Here is a 20,044-nt window from a genome sequence, read left to right as displayed (position 1 = left end):
ACTGCAATTTCGCTAGAAACGTTGTACCATATCCTTTATTCTCTCGGATTCCCTTAGTAGTATGCTCAGGCATCCATGTCTATTTGAGCTCCGAGGTCATTCCCCGAATCCCTTGGATCTCATTCTCACGAAGGTGCATACCGAAATACTTGGCCAGGGCCTTGATTCGGTCCCCTTCAGTATCCAGCACCTGCAATATTTCCGTTTTCCCGCGCAATCTCTTCTTGACTTCCTTGCCCGACATAACGTACTGACCAATGATCTCTGTGCCACTTTGGTCCAAAATCATTCGCATGCAGACAAAGACCTGGGTGAACCAGCTAGTTCGATTCTGGCTGACGGAGAAGTTCATGACCTCGAAATCCTGTGGTAGGAACTCCACATCGGAAAAGCAGATCATTGGCAACCACTCGCTCTCAGGGTTGTATCTTGTTTGGTAGATCCAGACCTTTTGGCTTGGATCTGTAAACTCGGCAATGCTTTCTCTGACAACACGCATCTCGCATGGTGCGATAGCCGTAGCAGTAGCACCTTCTTGAAGTGGCATTGGAACAGTGGCACAATTGTTTCCAAAGCCGACATCAATCTATTAGTATCCGTTAGTACGATTCATGTGGTAGCTGCAATAGATCTCCATGCCATACCATATATCTCTTCCCTCCAATAGTCACAACCAATATCATATGTCCACTTCGCCATGGGGTTAGTTCAGCTCGAATGGTCAGAATGCCAAAATGTCGGAGAACTTACAACGACAAATATAGTCCATTATTCAATCCCTTCGACGCAGCATGACTAACTCTGCCTCCAGTAGCGTAAACAAGATATCCCAGAGACCGTAAGACAATCAAGAAGATTCCGGTATTCTCCATGCAGTACCCATCTAGCTGCCGCTCCACCAACTTCTCAAAGAGAATTTGCGAATTCAGAGAGATAGTATGATGTTGCGAGTAATGCAGCCCTGAGTTACCCCATGGAATAGCACTTAGATGTCGCCTTTGCAGACTACATAGCGCAGAGAACGCATCATTTTCGATATCCTGGCGGAGATGCTGAAGAAGATTGCACTTGGATTGGGCGGGGTGGGAGTACCCGATGCGGTTCAAGTATAACTCCAGCTGTTCATCGGTATATGTGGGTTTTGGTGGTGTCATTGTCCTTGCTGTTTGAGTTTGTATGCTCAAGGGATATATGAATTGTCTTACATCTACGACTGCTAATTCCTCCAAGCCATTGCCACCTAGGCTTCTTTTTGATTACCAATATTAACTTGGCTCCCCACACTTTCCTCGAAAGGTTGCCTCCGCGACGCCGGCAGTTTATAACGGTTATATTAGGGCATACACGTGTTGCAGACAGCCTGCTCGGATAATTCCACTGTTGATTGAATTGTATATCCATATATATAGTTACTGTTGATAGCTCTTATGGCATATGGCATAGAATGCGCCCATATTTTTTTTATTGGCACGTTCTGTTTACGAAACTCGGTCCAGAAGAGAAGGCAGATTCGAAATTATAGAAGCATGAATGCTACATCGAATATACTACCCCGCCTTAGAACACTGGGGTAAATAACTCCAGTAGAATATCGGCAATGGAAGACGTGAATCCCGGTAGTTGCAGTACTATATATATACGCTAACTAACAATCTATTTCTTCGTTTTTCTATTGCTCTTTTTCAAAAAAGGTAGATTGTCCCGATAATCACCTACCCCACGTTTTCTGTATGCGACAGGTTGAGACATGTATTTATCCACCTCGGCTATGGCCCTTGAGAGGAACAACACTATCCAGGTATAATTATCAATGTTGTACAGATGTAGAGAATATAGAATTTGCTTCTAGCCAGTATCACAATGTCTCAAAATAAATAAGCTTGTGAAACGTGCTTTTAAACCCTCCGATTTATAGATGGCCGATGATGTAGTTTTCATCCGATATCCGGACCTACGGACATGTGCTTCAACTGATCAGCGAATGGACCTTTGGCTCATCATATATTCCTCAATTACTTATTGTATAAACCGTGCTTTGTACAATACAACTGTCTATACAAATTCAACGGCGAATTATCCCTCCCACCGTGAACTCCTGCATCTAAACACAATGACTACGCTAAACGAGCAACTCGCGACATTAACCGAGAACTACTCACCTTGCGATGTATGCCAGCGTTGCTCCCCCATACCAAAGTATTGAATAGTGCATCTAAGATTCTAATTCTGCAGGTATCAGACGCCCTCATCAAGCTGCAAAAGGCGCCCGAGGGCAGCACAGCAAGAGCAGGCTACCTTGCAGATCTAGGTAAGCCATGAATACAAAACTCGCGAAAGCCTCTATGCGTCCAATTCGACTCACATATATCCACCAGTGCCGTTCTCTCCTACAACAGGATGGAATGAAACAATGGCCAAGGTTGCAGCCCCTGCAACAACATTCAAATTTCTAGCCAAAAACGTCAGCCCACCATCAATCGCAACAGAAAATCCCCAGAAGCACGGTTTCCCGCTGGGTAAGCACTGGGTAGATTACGTTGGCGAATTTCAAGCCTCAGATCCTTCTGGCGCCGGATCCATCGTCGTCATTGAGCAGCCTGAGAACCAGCATTGCGCTGTGACGGGCGGGATCATGGCGACCCGGATGAAAGCCCTCGGTATCAAAGCTACGGTTGTGGGTGGCCGGGTCAGGGACTTGAGGGAATTGAAGGCTACTGGGCTTCCGGTTTGTCATGATCTCTCATGGTTATGTCGTTGGCGTTACTGATAGCTTTTCGCGCGATGATAGATCTGGGCTCGCGCTACCTCTACTGTTGGTACTAATGCCGAGGCCAAGGCTGGTGCTCGTGATGTGCCAATCTCAATCGGGGGTGTTACTGTTTCACCTGTAAGTTCTGACCCCAATGCTGCTCGCCGATTGCTTTATGGTGGAGTTCATGGCCTAATCATCGTAATGCATTATAGGGAGACATCATCTTCTGTGACCCCTTGGAAGGAGTAGTGGCTATTCCTCGCGAGCTGCTCGGCCAGGTGCTTGAGCTCATGCCTAAACTGACCACAATGGATGGCCACGCCAAAGAGGCTGTTGCACAGGGAATGAGTGTCACTGATGCCTTCAAGAAATTCCGCGGATAGCTCTAGTCTAATGTCTATACATATAACTAGATCAGGTATACAGCAGACGAGGAACTGAAGAGCATGGAAAGACCTGCGCCAGTATTTCACCGAAGCATCTGAAGGGAATATACAACAATATTGCTATCAAATGTAGAGCATATATATATCAACATTTTGGTATTCGAAGTATTCAATACAGAACGGGAAATATGTGTATCCGAAATAGAAAAAAGGGGCTAAAAGCCAAATCGCTGTGCAAATGTACAACCGAAACATAAGTTTCATTTACTCCGCCACCCAGACAGCGGCCATACCCATACCAGTACCGACACACATGCTGGTGACACCAATCTTCTTATTTGTGCGCTTGAGCTCAGTGAACAGTGTGCTGACCTGGCGAGCACCAGTGCAGCCAAGAGGGTGACCGAAAGCAATAGCACCACCCTTAGGGTTAATCTTCTCGGCAGGAATGCCGAGTTCATTAATACACCAGACGCACTGGGAGGCGAACGCCTCGTTGATCTCGTAGATGTCGACATCATCCTTGCTGATGCCGGCCTTCTCTAGTGCAACAGGAATAGCCTTCCAGGGGCCGACGCCCATGAGCAGGGGCTTAACGCCGACGACACTGGCAGTGACGTACTTGCCGAGGATCTTCTGGCCCAGACGCTCGGCGGTGGACCGCTTCATGAGGAGGACGGCGGCGGCACCGTCGGAGATCTGAGAGGCGTTACCGGCGTGGATGGAGCCATCCTTAGCAAAAGCGGGCTTAATCTTGCCCAGCGACTCGGCGGTGATACCAGGGCGGACACCGTCATCAGCCTTCACGGTGATAGTCTTCTCCTCGCCGGTCTTGGGGTCAGTCCACTTGACGTCCAAGGGGGCAATCTCCTCGTCGAAGAGACCGGCCTTCTGGGCGGCAAGAGCCTTTTGGTATGAGTTGGCGGCGAAGGAGTCTTGGGAAGTACGGGTAACGCCACGGTCCTTGGCCATGTTCTCGGACAGCACACCCATGGGGACCTTGCAGTTCGCGGATTCAGGGTGGCTCTCGAGGAGGTCGGAGAACTCAGTCACGGCACCCGGTCTGTGTCACCACTTGTTAGCCATATTATCGAGCTGGGTAATGCCAAGAATTAAACATACCCGTACTGAGAGGACATGCTCTCAACACCGGCACCGATGCCGACATTGATCATGCCAGACTGAATGGCGTTGGCAATATCGGCGATGGCCTGGAGACCGCTAGAGCACTGACGGTTCAAGCTCCTCACGGCAGTGGTCTCTGGGAAGCCAGCCACGAGAGCGGCGGCACGGAACTCAGTGGCACCACCACCGGGGGCAAGGACATTGCCGACGGCAATATCCTCGACGGCGCTGGGGTCAACGCCGCTCTTGTTCAGAACAGCCTTGAAGACACCGGCAAGCAGGTCGGCGCCTGCAGTATCCTTAAAGCCACCCTTACCACCCTTGGTGAGAGCGGTGCGCAGGGCACATGTCACGACAATATCATTGGGGTGCTTCTCGATGAGGGCGGCGGCTCCCTTCTTGCCGCCAGCGACGAAGTGGGAGGAAACCTGGTTGAGACGCTGCTGGGCTATATATAGAATTAGCTTGCTGGTTCTGCCTCGATTCTTATTTGCAACAAGCCATCAGAAACCAAGTATTCTATCGAATACAAGCCCATAGGCTGTCACATGCACAACACTCACCGTTAGACATGACGTCAATGTGTGATAGAGGTATAAGGATGGAAGAAAGGGCAAAAGTAAGGATAATAAGATATCTCAGATATCCGGGGAGCCGTTGGTTTATAAATCAGGGCCATAGAATCGGTGGTTTTTCCCGTTTGGGCGACCGTTGCTGGCCGCCATCGCACTCTAAGAAAGTACCGAGGTCCATGTGGCCGCATCATCCTTGATCCGCCACAGTCACGGGATCTCGACTGGTGGATCATGGGGCATGTGAAATCGAGTAGCCATATCACATGCGCGTGTTGATGGTCGGACTCACGTTTTGCGACATAGTAGATCAGCTCGGCATGGTACTTTTTCATATTTAAACATGATTTTAGATATTGTCTGCATAAACATTTTATCCTAAAAACTATCTCCATATCAAATATGTCTCCATGATTGAAAACGGTGGAACCGCTGAATTCTTTCTCGGGTTTTTCCTGAGTGTATAGAGTCATAGATCAGGAATGTGGATAACATCGCAACCAACTCCCCTGATAGCTCAGCTGGAAGAGCGCAAGACTGTAATTGTCTGTTCTGCAAAGAACTAGTCATCTTGAGGTCCTTGGTTCGATCCCGAGTCGGGGGACTTATTTTTGAATCTTTCCAAGATTTCTGTAAATCTTTTTTTTAAGGAAACAATTGAAACAACTCCAAACTCCTTCCCCTGTTGGATGGTAGTGGGGTTAGATGTGTGCCGTACTTGCATTACAGATGCATGTGCGGAATCTATGCAGCATGTTGGTACCTCGGTTCCTATACTATCACAGTCAAATGGATAACTTCCAATACAATACCCACGCACACCTCAGTCAAATGACATTTTCCTCCATGCGACCGAGAGATTTAAGTGTCCTCCTGTGCTGGATGCTTCTCTCTTATCCGTCTGGTCCCAGGACACTTCAAACCCTCCTATTCAACTTGTTGTAGAGTTGTATGTAGTTCACGATATTGTTTTGATTTAACACATCTCTCCATACTATCTAGAACTCTTAGCTACTACTTGTAGTCGAGACCAAGCTGCCTCAATATGGGTTGGAACATCCACATGAGTAATGAAATCACGCCCCTGAGGGCCATAACCATCTTTATCATCCCTCAACCTCGGTATCTCACCCATGATTAGTTCCATAAACCGACTTTGTGACCACAACTCCGAAGGTGGCAATATGTCTGAATACTCAATGACTCCGCTACTGGACAATTGCACCTGCGGCACAAATACCGGACAACTAATGATCGAGACCGGAGATTGGATGCCTTGATAAGCTTTTTCAAACGATGCCCTGGTCCTGAGCATCATCGTGGGATCTTGAATGATAATGCAAGTGGCTGGTGCCTGAAATCCGGCTTCGTCGAGGACCTTGCGAGAGAACGAGGCATTTTGTCCGCAATTTGTAGATCGGGATTCAAGGAGAATTTGACATCCTTCCTTAGTGATGAGAGATCGATCGAAGAACTCATCCAGAATTTGTTCGAGAACCTTGGCTTCAGGGAGACCTTGAATCTCATCGGCGATTCGTGAAAAGACTGGATGAGATTTCACTGCATCATAAAGGAGCTCGGTCGAGTGCCCGATGCCACCGCACAGTACGAGAGCTCTGGTAAGAGATGGCCTTTGCTGAAGAGTTTTGAAAAGGACCTCGGCACTGTGGAGAACGGCTGAGGCGCATATGACAATGCAGTCGGCTGGGGATGTGGTGGAGAGATCTTGTAGTTGATTGTCGCTGAGAAATTCAGATAGGAGATTGATATCCGCGACCATATAGGAATTTGCGGTCATTGTGGTTGATGTTTGATAAACTTAGTTCGTGGGTTGAGAGAAGAGACAGGTCTATGATGGATGAAGAAATGTATGGAAAAAATAAAAAATAAGTCCCCCGACTCGGGATCGAACCAAGGACCTCAAGATGACTAGTTCTTTGCAGAACAGACAATTACAGTCTTGCGCTCTTCCAGCTGAGCTATCAGGGGATGTGATTGGTTGGAGGACATATTTGTGAATTATACCCCATTCATTATTGGGCCTGGCTCCCAGATACCTCTCGTAATGTCCATTTTGACTGAATCACCACTTTGAAAGACTTGGTTTTTTGTCAAAAATAAAATATAGACTCACTACTTGGCTAAAATGGCGGTATTCAGACAAGTTGCGGCAAACTACCCTCCAGATAGGATTTTAGCTTTACTTAGTTTGCCTATCACCCGCCATTACAGCCGAATCTACTCCGTACATCATTCCAAGGGCGAGCAGAAGAAGTGGATTGTGAGCCAGAAACTTTGAGGAGATCAACACGCGGTGACATTCATCGTGTGACAAGGGCATAGCTTTGTCTGTTCCTCACACATTAGTCTTGTTAACTCAATGGTCCCGTGGCCATCAATCGTCTAATAAAACTCACTAACAGTCTAGTTAGATCATTTGGTATAAATGATATCGGCCACGGGTAGTATGTGGAGATTTAACAGCCTCTGATCGGCAGTGACATATCCCGTGTGATAGTTCCGGAAATGAAGAAGCGAAGCAAAAGTTCTTCACTAGGTTCCAGTATAATAGAAATCCAGGGTGCTACTGGGTATTGACCACTGAAATATTTGAAGAAAAGCCCGCAGGCTATATGATCACTTGTTGGGGACGGATGATTGTCTATGATGATTGTCTATGATTTGTTCAAAACTGTCCTCACCTATCTCACAATTTCCTTTGTTTTTCTGAACTGTACCCTTTTTTCGGGTGTGTTTATCTGTTTACCTGCTAGCCGGGGCATACACATTGACAGACGCAGGCACACTTCGGTAATCTCCTGCAAAGGCCCATTTCATGTTATAGTAGGTTCATGTAGATGAGTTTGGTGAGATGACCTCAACTCCGGCTGATCTGGTCGATATTTGACCCATTGTTGCAACATAATATTCAGGAGCCCAGCCAAGGTCACATTTCTGACTACATAATCTTACAGATCGTTTACTCGGCTGTCGGCGGTAGATCACGGAGTTCTTGTTCGATTACTCTCATCATAAGGCCGGCTAACTAATCACCAATAATGGCTTTGGAGCAAGAACTGTAGGGTCCACGCGAGGGCAGAGGTTCCACGGATTCCACGGGTTTCTTGGTGTAGCCTTGTGAGCTTTTGGTTTATTCGTTCTATTATGCTGCTTGCCACCTTTTTATTATCTCTTTTGAGATTCTGTCGTTCAAATATGTGAGCTTCATGGATATATATTTTACACGGGATGTGGATTCGCACCTATATGTTCCCTACAATCCGAAGCTGTACATAGTACTATACATCATCCATTCTAAAATTCCTTGGAAGGTTCGTCATATATGGGCTTGACTAGGGATAAACCGGGTCTTCGGATTTTTTGCCCGAAACCTCTTCCAAGGTTCTCCATCCACACAAGAAGACGAAGCAATCGCTTCTCATCTTGGCCTTCTCTCCTCATCCTCCCTTCTCGTCGCCATTATTGAAGCTCTCTATCAGATACACCTAATCGGCGAAGGTGCCAATTTTACACATAGCGTCGAATCCCGACAATCTATGTACTACCCTATCGTCAGCAGCCCAGCCAGCTGCTGGTCCATCCCATCTCAACATGCGGAACCCCGGCCCCTTCTCCGGTGAACCCGGGGAGAATGTGAATCTCTACGTGACACAGTGCAAATCTGCATGGCAAGCCGTCACCGACATGCTAGCAGAGGATAGGGCCCAAGTCCAGGCTATGACCTTGTTGGCAGGGTTGAGGGGACCGGCTCTAGCATTCGCACATACCCTCCCACAGGAGATCCAAGATAACTTCGAAGAATTTTCGCAACGGCTGATCGAGCAATTCCCCTTTGTGGGCGTTAGATGGTCGACAAGCTAGATGTATGGCTGCAAGCATGTCAACAAAAGTAAGGGAGCAAGTCGTGTGAGGAACACACCAAGACGGGTCGTGCTTTGAGTGACCAGGCGGGGAGAGAGAACTAAACAAAGGGTGCACAATCCTGGGTATCTGGCCTCAACGGCCAATTTGTCAGTATGGCCGCCAGAGCGATGTTCATCACGTGGAAAGACGTCACCATGCTCGGAATTATTAAGCTGGCTCATGGGGTCAGAAATTGCACACCAGCCAAAATAAATCATTGCTTGGGGCAGTCCGATGACAAGGGATAGCTCGTTGGATGATAGGAGGAACCAAGAGCTATGAGTCGGGGTAGATCCCTGGGAAAACGCACCTGCAACAGGCAAACAACATAGAATGCATTTAAATACTCTAAGATATTGAGATATGATTATTGGGGACTATGTATTTAGTATGTTTACCAGACTGCAGTTTGTTCATATGGGCCAGCCCGCTATTGAGCACACCTCTGAACACCCTAACCCATCCGAGCGATTATCAATCCCGATATCGCCCTACATTGGGGTCGGTCTCAAGATTAGAGAGGTTTGAGGACGTAAGGCTTTATGGCTTTGAGGGATCTTTGGGGAGTCTGTATATATGGCCAATGCATTGAGTCTCGGTATCATTCTCACGAGGCGACTCAATTTATCCAGTTACATGTCTGACATACAAGTATTTATCCATATAGTGAATTGTTCCCTAGCTTATCTTCTTCTATCGGATACATTTATTGCTCGGATACCCGAACAGGTAGGAGACGCGCATCAGTTGACCCAGAAGGTCTGCTTTATTCATGAGCAAAATGAATTTGAGTAGAGGAGAGAGTAGAGTTTAGCATGATTTGAATCAGTCATGTGATGAAGCAAGGATGTTGTTCTTGGGGCTGTGGATGCCAGCTATCAACACGGTAGCTAGCAGCTGGGCATTGTGCGCTTACATGTGGATGTTGCCGAGAAGCTCGGGGCCTCGAGCTCACTCATGAGGAACAGAATGAAATCTACCAGGACCTTGATTTCTAGGAAAAGCAGAACTTCTATAATCGGATTGAGTTGGCTTCTATCTGGGGACTACGCTTGGATAACGACGTGAGCCCTTTTGATCTCATCAAGTCAGCATGCGAGCAGCTTGATGAAAGTCATGTAGTGCTGATTATACTGACAATTGGGATGACGGCTCGTCAACACCAAAAAGATCTTGATTCATGTCGACTTGTCAAGTGCCAACATAGCTCTACCAATTGTTCTGGATATTGCTTGTTTTAAACCGATCGAATATCTTGATTGTTTGATACATAATTTTTGCCTCGGAGGAAGATACTTTCATTTAGTGAGATATATCAAATTGGTTGTCTGCCAAAAGTATTATGAATACGAAACAATTATTTCAACCTTTTATTTAGAGTCAAGAAAAAAATGGCATCCATGTTCTAACTTAACTGGCATACTGGTTGCTCATTGTAGTGTAGCACAGGCTATAATAACACAAGAACTACGGTAATAAACGATCTTTGCCGTGCGATCCCATCACTGACTCTCAAGTTCGCCCTGACCATAGGTAGGTAGGTATGTATAGTTATGTTGAACGTTATATGTAAGAACACTCTGATATGTTTTTGGGTGTTCTTTGTAGATATATACAAAAGAGGCCAAAATTCTAAACTGTGTATACCGTTGATACAAAAAAAAAAAAGGCTAGTTATCTCGGCAGATTAAATCCCATAAATACAATAGGGCTGCCTGTACTAAATAAGTTATATGAATAACTAAAAATTATAAAAAATAAGTCCCCCGACTCGGGATCGAACCAAGGACCTCAAGATGACAAGTTCTTTACAGAACTGGACAATTACAGTCTTGCGCTCTTCCAGCTGAGCTATCAGGGGAGGATATGTTAAAACCTCAAATAATAGACAATATAGCCCAAAAAAGGCCTCCTCCAAGACAAAGCACCCGGCGATTCACCATTCATATCCCCGAGGACCACCAGCCACTACATATACATACATTCCCACTCCAAGCGGACCGAACAAAGAAAGCGAGCAGATAACCACTCATGCTCCGACGCGCTTTAACCGCCGCCTCATCAGCGCGCGCACCCTCAAGCATAGTGGCAAGCATCTCATCCTGCAAGCTACCACTCACCCGCCCATCATGGCACCTTGTACGTGAACCTCGCAAGCAGGAGAATAGAACGGCTCCTGCCTCGTATCTCCAAGCAACTAAAGCAAAACTAACCGCAAATCTGCAACAGAGCCCTAGCACCACCCGCCTCTTCACCACCACCCCATTCACAGCCTTCACAGCATCACCACCAACCAAAGACCCCTCACCCTTCCGCCTCTCCGCAAACAAAACCGACTCCTCCACACCTCCCTCCTTCGAAGATGTCTATTACAGTCCTTATAAGCCGAAGCGTCAATGGCCACCGGATATGTCCAAGCTGTCCCCGAAACACCAGTTCCGGCTCGAGCGCAAATACCGCCGTCGCGCGGCGCTGAAGTATGCCCGGCCAACGTTTATGAAGGCTGTTACGATTGGCCAGTGGATTGTTATTGGATGTGAGTGTTTGCTGAAATTTTGGGTTTTGGTTGGAGATTGGGAACTGCGAATTGCGCATAAAACTACGGTGGATAATTGGATTTCGGGGAAGAATGCTGACTTTTTATTGCTATTTAGTTGTCATTATCTATTCTGTACTGTTCATGGAGTGGGAGACAAATGATACTCCGTTCCATGGAGTAAGTGCTTTCTGTGCCTTTGGAATTATGCGAATTTCCATCTTGACTAACATGATTCCGTCTCATAGATTCGGGAGAGCTTCTTCGCTGGTCTCCGGGCTATATTCTCCAGCGCACCGCCTCCCGGTGCGAGAAGAGACCAGAAGGATAATACAGCGTCCGAGGAGAGTCAGTAGTCGAGTCACATCGATTTGTGTGCTTGACATCAATATTTTGTACAATATTCAACTAGATTCTTTACTTGCATTTACGGCCCCGGTCCGGGGTAAGAAATCTCAAAATTCAATAAGAAAAACAGTGACGTTTCATTCAATTCTCATATCTGTTCATAGGTCGTTTGTCATGAAGAAATCCCGTCGGAAGAACAGGCGTCGCTGTACCATGGAGAGAAGGGGGAAAGAGACAGGGAAAAACCAACAGTCTGTCTCTTTCTCACTTTCTGCTCCGTCGCCTGTGCCAATATTTGGCTTCATTACATCATGTCCGCAGGACTTCTCTGGACAAGGAAATGCAATCAACATACCAATAACACCGAGAATGCCAACGCCAGAAATAGCAGACCACCAATAAACTCCAAAGGTCAAGTAAACAAAAAATACCAACAAAATAAGTTGGAGTGGGGCTGCTTGAGGTCCAGCCCTAACGCCGAGTCATGATAATGTGAAACCCAAAAAAAAGATAGGAAATAAAGACAAGAGAGGAATGGGAAATTCGTTAAATCGAACCGGGGGGTTGCGCACCCGGTTCTTAGAGCCAGCTGCGCAGTTCGCTCGATGGGGAAATCGGACCAGCTGCACGGTTGTCCGAGAAATCCAGAGCAAGCTCCAGCCTGGGCGGCCGCTCGTCGATCAGGCCTTTTCTAGGACTACCCGGTGCGGACTTCTTGGGGGATTTGGTGGGCGAGCCAGGTTCGCCTACTCGGGGTGGACCTTCACGGACAAAGGTATAAGGCCAGCCATCATCGGCGGCTGCTGCGACCCAGGTTCGTAGACAATCATGCACAGAAGAATAGAACTTCTCCTTGCAAGTACGCAGACTACCGCCCATGACTTTCTCAAAACCAGAGGCACGGAGCTCATCACGAAGTTGGTTTCGTTCATCAGTGGTAGGCAGGAAGGCAATCAAGCCGTTCACAAGATCGAGATGTGCCGCAAGATAGTTGGTCGCATCCCATTCGACACCGCCAACGTAGGGAGCAGCCGGAACAGGAGGACGAGGGACTGGGAAGTGACGCTCGTTGTAAGGACGAGTGTCTACTGATGTATTCTCACCGAAAACGTCCTCCGACTTAGGGAGGGGAATCACATTCAGGTGATGAAGGAAAATCCAGAAGACCTCCTTGGTCACGTTGGTGACCTCTTTACACCACACTCTATAGGGTCGTGACTGGTAAATATTGGCGATGAAGGCCAGCGGCTGGTTGTCCACTGGCGGTGCAGGGTCTTTGAGGTAAGAAAGGATTTGTTTGGCGCGCTTGGTCCCCAGTTCACCAGCAGGGGCAGTGGAGAGCTGCGTGAATAGCAGGTTTGCAATGATCCCTCGAGTGGTGAACTCACTGGGACCCTTCTTTTCCTCGTCAAAGAGCATATGCAGCAGAGCGGGGAAAAGCTCTTCCTCAATGGCACTGAGGTGTGCTAGGGCCGCAGATGTAGTGCACAGAGCCTTCAGGCAGAGCAATGCCTCGTGTAAAAGGGTATCTTCATGGTCCTCTCTGTAAACTACGTTAGCTACTAGCCTGAATGAAGGAGGAGACAGAACACATACCGCCAGGTCATCTTCATAATGCGGTAGAGAAGCTGTACAATCTCATCCATTCCCCCTTCAGTGATAAAGTCATTGACCCAATGGACGGTTTCGTTGCGTAGGAGAAGACGCAGTTTGTGCATCTTTCCCACCTCAACCATCTCGGGCTTTTGGATCTCTCTCAGGTAATGCACGAAATCGGAAGGATCCGCCGCGGTATCGACAGCAGCCGCATCAGCAAGTGATGCTGTTGAAGCATTGGCTGAGAGAGTGGTATAGACACCAACAGGCTGAGAAAGATCCACAGACTTTGGACGACGGCTTGATGCTTCACTATCCCGCCGCAACTTTTTCCCAGGCGACGAGGGTCCTTTAGTGAAGCTAAACCCGCGGCTCCTAGATCGTGATCGGGAACCTTTACGATCCTGAGATTGGGGATCTTCCTTGGATTCTTTGCCGCGTCCTCGACGGCTATCACCGGTTCCTGGGCTGAGAGGAGTAATGTTCTCTGTTCGATCTTTCTGGATAAAATCAGCCTTGATATTGGTATCAAGTGAGCGCATCTTGTCTCTCATGTTATGAGGAATATTCCTCGCATCCTAGAGGTCATAAGTTAGTCTTTGCAATTCAGATTAATTGTAATATAGTACGGCCAACAAACCAGCAGCTTCTCAAACTCGCTTTCGAGATCCTTGGAATTCAGATGCTGATGCACGTCGGCATCTCGCTCCTTTGCATTGAATACCGAGATAGCAGCCTGTACACGAGAAAGTCGCTTGGGCTCTTCTTTCGCCATAGTAGGGGGAGATGTTCTTCGTGGACTTGGTGGCCCTCTGCTCCTAGAGGAAGCATTATCAGATCGCCCAACAAGGTCACTTTCTCCCGAAGGTGCGCGCTGCAACCCAAGAAGATTTTTCACTTTGTGGTTTCCTGTTAGAATGTCTGACTTGGGGCGAGGCTTCGAGTCACTCGATTTGGTGAGGGAGGGTTGGTGGTAGTCATAGAAGTTGCGTTGCTGGCTTGGCCCGTAGCCCTTGGGCGTATAGAGAGAGACTTCGTCTGCCACAGTTCGTCCCATGTCGGCGGTCGAGTTCGGCCTCGATCGACCAATAGGCTCTCTATGAACCGAGGCCGAGTCCTGCGACCAGACTGGGGATGGCATATTGTCAATCAGGTCAGTCGGGCTGCGGTTTTCCTTATCGCGACTATGCTTTGAGCCATCCTTTCTTCCCCGTTGGGACCTTTTGAGGATGGCCGAGAGACTATTGGATGATTTGGCCTTTTTGGGCGACGGATTCTCATTCTGCAAGGGCGTCTCCTCCGATTTACCATCCTTCCGCTCCATATAATTTCGCAGAGACTTCAATGAGACAGCGCTCTTAGTCTTCTTATGCAAAGCTCCTTTTCTTTCCTTGCCCATCTTTGGCGTGGCCATTCCGTGGTCGCTCGCATCACGATTGGGGACAATCTCACTGAGCGGGCGGTAGCCGGAAATCAAACCAGGCTCCTCGCTAAATGGGGAATGGATGTTCTCGGTTGGCTTGCTTCTCTGCAGAGGCCGCAGGGCCATGGCATCGTCGGCTGATTGATTTCGTTTATGGGTTTTGGATGACATTATTGCCCGGAACATGGACTGTTTGGTAGGGGATCGGTTCGCATCGTCAAAGATTTTGGGACCGGAGGTACTCGCAGCCATTGCTATCCTCTTTGACCAGCAACTAAGTACATCTTGTTAGCAGATGAAGCATATGAAGATCTGAGGAGGGGAACGGGTAGTTGCAGTTCAAACTCACGGGATCTGTGCAAACAAACGCAGGACAGAACAGTAACGCGATCACAAAGAAGGGTGATAATCAAGTATAGCACCTAAATTTTAACAGAAAACACAAAAAAAAAAAAAGCGGGGAAGGAGATAGGTCTGGTGGAAGGGAAAAAAAGATCAGACGATGGGCAAGCTGGGGAATTTGAAGAATCAACGGCGTCTTGCTGCCAACAGCAACCGTCATCGAGTATCAAGATGTTGATCCACTTGCCTCGACTTAGCGCATGAGACGATCCTTGGGGTTGGCTGGATTGAAGGTGGAGGAGTAAACAACGTGCGGGTAAAGAGGTTGCTAGGGGCAACATAAGGACTTGGCGGTGAACATGGGGTTTATTAGCAGTTATTAGCCTTCTATAGTATTATTGAAGCCTATGAGAGCCAGACATGTCATATTGCATATTATTGCCCATTCATTTTTGGGGTAATTTTTAAGTATGCATATAGTCCTTGCTTCTTTTTTTTGTTTGTTTGACTGATTGTTATTGTTGTTATTACTGTTATTTACTATTATTACTAAATCCGGCTGGTTGTACGGAGTATATATATTTTGGATAGATCCTTGATTGACATCAACTTGATACATCTACTCCGTACTTTAAATATAAATGACATGAAAAAGCAATATCTCCAGCTTAATTATCCTATAGGGTATAGATTTTAATCATCATTACTCTTTGTTAATTCATGCCCAAGTGTGCCGACGCCGGGAGGACCTGGCCCAATTGAAGATAAACAAAGTCTCGTATTGCATGGAGTTAAGCCGAATAGCTCTTTAGCCACTTGGTTTTCCAAGATCTCCTGATCATAATTTATGCAAAAGGTCAACTGGTGCATGTGAGTATATGTGTATGACTCTGACCGTTTACTGTTTGAGTGGAATTTGATCCACAACCGTTTGCGACTTCCGGGAATTAAGGCGATCATTTATGCCCCAACAATTCTTATTTTCCTTTTTTTAAAAAAAGAACGTACGGAGTAAGAATGTAGAATGTAGAATTGTAAGATAAGCGGGGACTTGACTCCTTGGAGATCGGAATTCATGGTGTGAGACAAATCCGGTATAGAGTTTGCTGGTACCAGAACGGGGAATCAACGAGACCCGGACAGTTTCAGGCTCTCACAGGATCTCACAAGTTACCCATTGCATATTTGTCTTTGATTCTTGAGAACCCAACACTTAATATAAACATCACTGCAGTCATGAATTGCCCCTCGCGGACCGACGACACTCTCAAAAACCCGAGCTGGAATCAAAGCCCACCGCCCTTCAGCCCGGACACCACTATGCGGAATGACTTTAATGGTCTCGCCAATTCTAGAGTCCATCGAAGACATGCCAATTCTGCAAATGCAGTAGGAGATGATACGTTATCGATTGAAAGACCGAACAGTCGGCAAGACCGAGACCCTGGAAAAGCAAAGGATCCCAGCGGCGAAGTGATCGCTGCGGACTCGGGAGGTGATTCACCCCCGAGGAGCAGCGGATCACCTCGCCGCCCTTTTTTTACTTGTTTGACATCTTCTTCTCTGCACTGCGCTCAAAGCCTGGCTAAATTCAGCCGTTTCATCGGCCCTGGTTTCCTCATCGCAGTTGCATATATCGACCCCGGAAATTATGCCACGGATGTTGCAGCCGGTGCAGACTTCAAGTACGCCTTGTTGTTTATTGTTCTCATTTCTAACCTATTTGCAATTCTTCTGCAGTCCCTATGCATCAAGCTGGGCTCTGTGACTGGTCTGAACCTGGCCGAAAATTGCCGAGAACACCTTCCGAAATGGCTAGTGATTGGTCTCTATATCCTCGCAGAATCAGCCATTATCGCAACTGATATTGCAGAGGTGAGTGTCACATGTCACATTTTTGGTCTAGAGGCTTTTTATTGATGTACTGACAAAATTGAAAGGTGGTTGGATCAGCGATCGCGTTGAACTTATTGTTCAATCTCCCCTTGGTAGCTGGTTGTGCTATCACACTGGTCGATGTTTTTTTCATTCTCATTTTCTACCGACCTAATGGGAAGATGTGGGGGCTTAGACTATTCGAGTTCTTTGTCATGGCTTTGGTATTAGGTGTTGTTGTTTGCTTTTGCATTCAGCTCTCTCTCATAAAGGACCAGTCAGTTGGTGAAGTGTTCCGCGGATATTTGCCATCTTCAGCCATCGTTCAATCAGAAGGGTAAGTCTGTCTAATCTGCCTGTTCACTGCCCCCGCAAAAAAACGAGCTATGTACTAACGTACCCACAGTCTTTACCAAAGTTGTGGAATCCTCGGTGCCACTGTTATGCCACACTCCCTATTTCTTGGTAGCGGCGTGGTTCAATCCCGTCTCAAGGAATTCGACGTCAATTCTGGTTATGTGGATAGCTCCGTGCCTGTAGGGAACGCTGATGGTGAAGTGAAATATCGCCCATCCATTCATGCAATCCGCGGCTGCATGAAGTACTCGATCATCGAGTTGTCGCTATCACTTTTCACCTTCGCCCTGTTTGTGAACAGTGCAATCCTAATTGTCGCGGGTGCTGCTCTCTATGATGTTCCTGGCGGAGGCAATGCCGATCTTTTTGGAATTCACAGCCTGCTCTCTAAATCGATCTCACCAGCAGCCGGCTTAGTATTTGCTCTCGCCCTGCTACTGTCAGGCATTTCTGCTGGAATTGTCTGCACAATTGCTGGTCAAATGGTGAGCGAGGGGATGCTGAATTGGACTATCAAACCGTGGCTTCGAAGACTCGTCACCCGATCGATCAGTATCATTCCTAGCATCATCATTGCTGCAGCCGTTGGAAAGGAGGGCATCGACAAGACTTTGACTGCGAGTCAGGTTGTTTTGAGCGTTCTTCTGCCATTTCTCTCGGCACCTCTTATCTGGTTCACTTGCCTCAACCGCTATATGACCGTCCGGAGTGAAGAACCTTCCGAACGAGAGGGTGAAGTTGACGTGGTGACAGTTCCGATGCGGAATAGCTTACTCACTTCGGTGATTGCGGTCCTTGTGTGGCTTGTCATCGTTGTGATGAATGTGGCCCTGCTGGTTCTAGTGGGAATGGGCAAAGCATCCTAATCTCTAGTGATGCTTTCCATACCAAAGGTATATGCATCTGGGACGATAGAATGACCAAGCACGTCCCTTATTGCAGCGAAAAACTGATCTATGGAGCTTAATAATGCATATGTTAATTGCTATAATATAACACATGAATGAAACGAGAGCTTCAAATATGATATGAGCGTAGCTTATTGCAAGTTAAAATAAACACCCAATCAACTCCGCTGCCTGTACCTTGACACAGAAGAACACCTGGTTGCCGCCAAACAAAAGCACGCTTTAAAATTAGTCTTATCCAAGTCCGCCTGCGGCCTCCTTGACTTTATGCTGTTCCGGCGGCTCATCAATAAACTGTGGGGGAGCCACCTCATCCTGTAAGAAGCTTGGCATAGCACTTTCGCCCATGCTGCTCTCAAACATGGATTCCTCGCCAAGCGCCTCAAGCTCTGCATCCAACTCGGCCTCATCAACATCCTCAGGGACATCATAGGCCCGGGAGATACTTTCTTGAATCTCATTCCCGACCTCCATCAGATCTGCCATCTCATCCTGCATCTGCTCGATCTTATCGATGTCGACCTTGCCATACTGCTTCTTGAGTTCCTTGGTCGTGGTCTTCATCGCGTCCACCGTCGTCATCACATTCTTCAAATTATCCTGCATCATGCCCGCCTGCTCCATGTTCCATGATTGTTGGGAGAGTTGGTCTCGCTGCGCCTCGTATTGTTTTCGTCGCTGAAGGACCTTGAGCGCTTTCTGTCGGAGGGCATTCTTGCCGGGCCCGTCGCGCATCTTGGCGATCTTGGCTTGATATGTAGAGAGTTCGGAGTTAAGGGCTGCTAGCTTGACATCTATGCTGGAAACTCGAGTGTCGACCTGTTGTATGGTTAGTGGGGTATCTTGAGGGGGCGAGATGAGTGCCTTGGATCAGGCTTGTGCGGGCATCGTACATTGCTAATCGCACCTTCAAGAGTAGGCTTAGGGCCTGTACTCTTTGTGCCAAATAGCCGGTTCATGATGGTGGGTTGGGTTGTGTTGTTATTATTCAAAGGTGAAGGTGAGGGCAAATAGGCAGCGGACTTGGGACCGATTCCAGACCATGTGTGGCCAGTGCTCAATAAAACCGCGGTTGGTGGGTCGGGGTCATCAACCAATAGCTGGGGACAGAGCACTTTGTCAAGAGCTGGAGTACATATGGAATAAAGTACGGAGTACTACTCCGTAAAAAGCCCTGAATTATTTCCTAAGTACCTATACATATTGTGTACTGTGACTAGGTAGCTTCTTTCGCTTCTCGGCTTTCCCTTCCCATTTTAGTCCTCAGGCCTTGCCACTTTTTTCTCTCGCCGAGTAAAACCGAGCACGACTATTTATTATATAAGCTCACTGATCTGGGCAGGTGCGCAGGTGCCCTCTAGGGCTGATATCTTTTTTGAGGTGCCTCAGCTCTAAGATCCTCCAACTTGTCAACTTCGGCCATATTTCTAGTTGAGATCGCAAATGACCCATTCAATGACACCAAAGTGTAAGTAAGTAAGGCATCATTATCATTGGAAAAGTATCAAACTAAAAAGAAAAAAGTCATCGCCCGTAGGCGATCCGGCAACTTGAGATCAAACGGCACTCAAGCTGAGGATGGACGGGGATCCAAGAGGCAGTGCGCCAATGTCGCCAACGACAACCGCTAGGCCAAATACCCGTACATCCATTTACGTATACTGGGCAATGCCATTTGTCATCCCTGGTTATCATAGAAGGGTCGTCTACAGGGATTAGGCTTTATACCGTTTTCGTTGAAAACTTGCGAAAGTTGGTTCCCTAAACATGACTGTTCCATCTATCTTCGCACTAGGCCTAGGATTTGTTCCTATTATCTACATAGATCCTCCTCCTCTTCGGGATTCCCAGCCCTGGAGATCCTGTCGCGGATTAGTAGATAGCAATGGAACATATGTGT

At 47.4% G+C, this 20,044-nt stretch overlaps 10 protein-coding genes across 10 annotated transcripts; 4 read left to right on the top strand and 6 right to left on the bottom strand.

Annotated features, from left to right (window-relative positions):
• Positions 1–79: 79 nt before the first annotated feature.
• Positions 80–1,154, bottom strand: N7479_002255 (arylamine N-acetyltransferase family protein; the record flags this gene model as incomplete). The annotated part of the gene is made up of 3 exons (XM_057249952.1): positions 80–586; positions 645–690; positions 751–1,154. The coding sequence occupies 3 exons, from the start codon at positions 1,152–1,154 to the stop codon at positions 80–82; spliced, it is 957 nt and encodes a 318-aa protein (XP_057114384.1).
• Positions 1,155–2,110: 956 nt separating this feature from the next.
• Positions 2,111–3,135, top strand: N7479_002254 (RraA family protein; the record flags this gene model as incomplete). The annotated part of the gene is made up of 5 exons (XM_057249951.1): positions 2,111–2,167; positions 2,233–2,308; positions 2,376–2,725; positions 2,789–2,887; positions 2,965–3,135. 5 exons carry the CDS (start codon positions 2,111–2,113, stop codon positions 3,133–3,135), a joined length of 753 nt encoding a protein of 250 aa, XP_057114383.1.
• Positions 3,136–3,402: 267 nt separating this feature from the next.
• N7479_002253 (3-ketoacyl-coA thiolase peroxisomal A precursor) lies at positions 3,403–4,836 on the bottom strand (the record flags this gene model as incomplete). The annotated part of the gene is made up of 3 exons (XM_057249950.1): positions 3,403–4,201; positions 4,261–4,711; positions 4,827–4,836. The coding sequence occupies 3 exons, from the start codon at positions 4,834–4,836 to the stop codon at positions 3,403–3,405; spliced, it is 1,260 nt and encodes a 419-aa protein (XP_057114382.1).
• A 993-nt stretch (positions 4,837–5,829) lies between these two features.
• N7479_002252 (YdcF family protein) lies at positions 5,830–6,633 on the bottom strand (the record flags this gene model as incomplete). The annotated part of the gene is made up of 1 exon (XM_057249949.1): positions 5,830–6,633. The coding sequence occupies one exon, from the start codon at positions 6,631–6,633 to the stop codon at positions 5,830–5,832; it is 804 nt and encodes a 267-aa protein (XP_057114381.1).
• A 1,814-nt stretch (positions 6,634–8,447) lies between these two features.
• On the top strand, positions 8,448–8,717 carry N7479_002251 (uncharacterized protein; the record flags this gene model as incomplete). Its single annotated transcript, XM_057249948.1, has 1 exon — positions 8,448–8,717. One exon carries the CDS (start codon positions 8,448–8,450, stop codon positions 8,715–8,717), a length of 270 nt encoding a protein of 89 aa, XP_057114380.1.
• A 2,073-nt stretch (positions 8,718–10,790) lies between these two features.
• Positions 10,791–11,651, top strand: N7479_002250 (uncharacterized protein; the record flags this gene model as incomplete). Its single annotated transcript, XM_057249947.1, has 3 exons — positions 10,791–11,295; positions 11,414–11,475; positions 11,544–11,651. The coding sequence occupies 3 exons, from the start codon at positions 10,791–10,793 to the stop codon at positions 11,649–11,651; spliced, it is 675 nt and encodes a 224-aa protein (XP_057114379.1).
• Positions 11,652–12,222: 571 nt separating this feature from the next.
• N7479_002249 (uncharacterized protein) lies at positions 12,223–14,914 on the bottom strand (the record flags this gene model as incomplete). The annotated part of the gene is made up of 3 exons (XM_057249946.1): positions 12,223–13,186; positions 13,240–13,817; positions 13,880–14,914. 3 exons carry the CDS (start codon positions 14,912–14,914, stop codon positions 12,223–12,225), a joined length of 2,577 nt encoding a protein of 858 aa, XP_057114378.1.
• A 3-nt stretch (positions 14,915–14,917) lies between these two features.
• On the bottom strand, positions 14,918–15,286 carry N7479_002248 (uncharacterized protein). The gene is made up of 2 exons (XM_057249945.1): positions 15,106–15,286; positions 14,918–15,084 (listed from the first exon to the last, which is right to left on the bottom strand). The coding sequence occupies exons 1-2, from the start codon at positions 15,222–15,224 to the stop codon at positions 15,072–15,074; spliced, it is 132 nt and encodes a 43-aa protein (XP_057114377.1). The 5' UTR covers positions 15,225–15,286; the 3' UTR covers positions 14,918–15,071.
• Positions 15,287–16,240: 954 nt separating this feature from the next.
• Positions 16,241–18,102, top strand: N7479_002247 (NRAMP family metal ion transporter; the record flags this gene model as incomplete). Its single annotated transcript, XM_057249944.1, has 3 exons — positions 16,241–16,879; positions 16,945–17,216; positions 17,286–18,102. 3 exons carry the CDS (start codon positions 16,241–16,243, stop codon positions 18,100–18,102), a joined length of 1,728 nt encoding a protein of 575 aa, XP_057114376.1.
• Positions 18,103–18,378: 276 nt separating this feature from the next.
• Positions 18,379–19,103, bottom strand: N7479_002246 (putative SNF7 family protein (Cta1); the record flags this gene model as incomplete). Its single annotated transcript, XM_057249943.1, has 2 exons — positions 18,379–18,963; positions 19,038–19,103. 2 exons carry the CDS (start codon positions 19,101–19,103, stop codon positions 18,379–18,381), a joined length of 651 nt encoding a protein of 216 aa, XP_057114375.1.
• Between the last annotated feature and the right edge of the window lie 941 nt (positions 19,104–20,044).

The sequence above is a fragment of the Penicillium vulpinum genome (genome assembly GCF_028829585.1).
Source record: "Penicillium vulpinum strain IBT 29486 chromosome Unknown utg000001l_segment0_segment0, whole genome shotgun sequence".
Lineage (NCBI taxonomy): Eukaryota > Fungi > Ascomycota > Eurotiomycetes > Eurotiales > Aspergillaceae > Penicillium > Penicillium vulpinum.
This window is presented reverse-complemented; position numbering and strand designations above follow the sequence as displayed.

Excerpts from the sequence above, each read along its gene's own strand:
- N7479_002248 (XM_057249945.1), bottom strand. The coding sequence starts at position 15,224 with ATGACGGTTGCTGTTGGCAGCAAGACGCCGTTGATTCTTCAAATTCCC.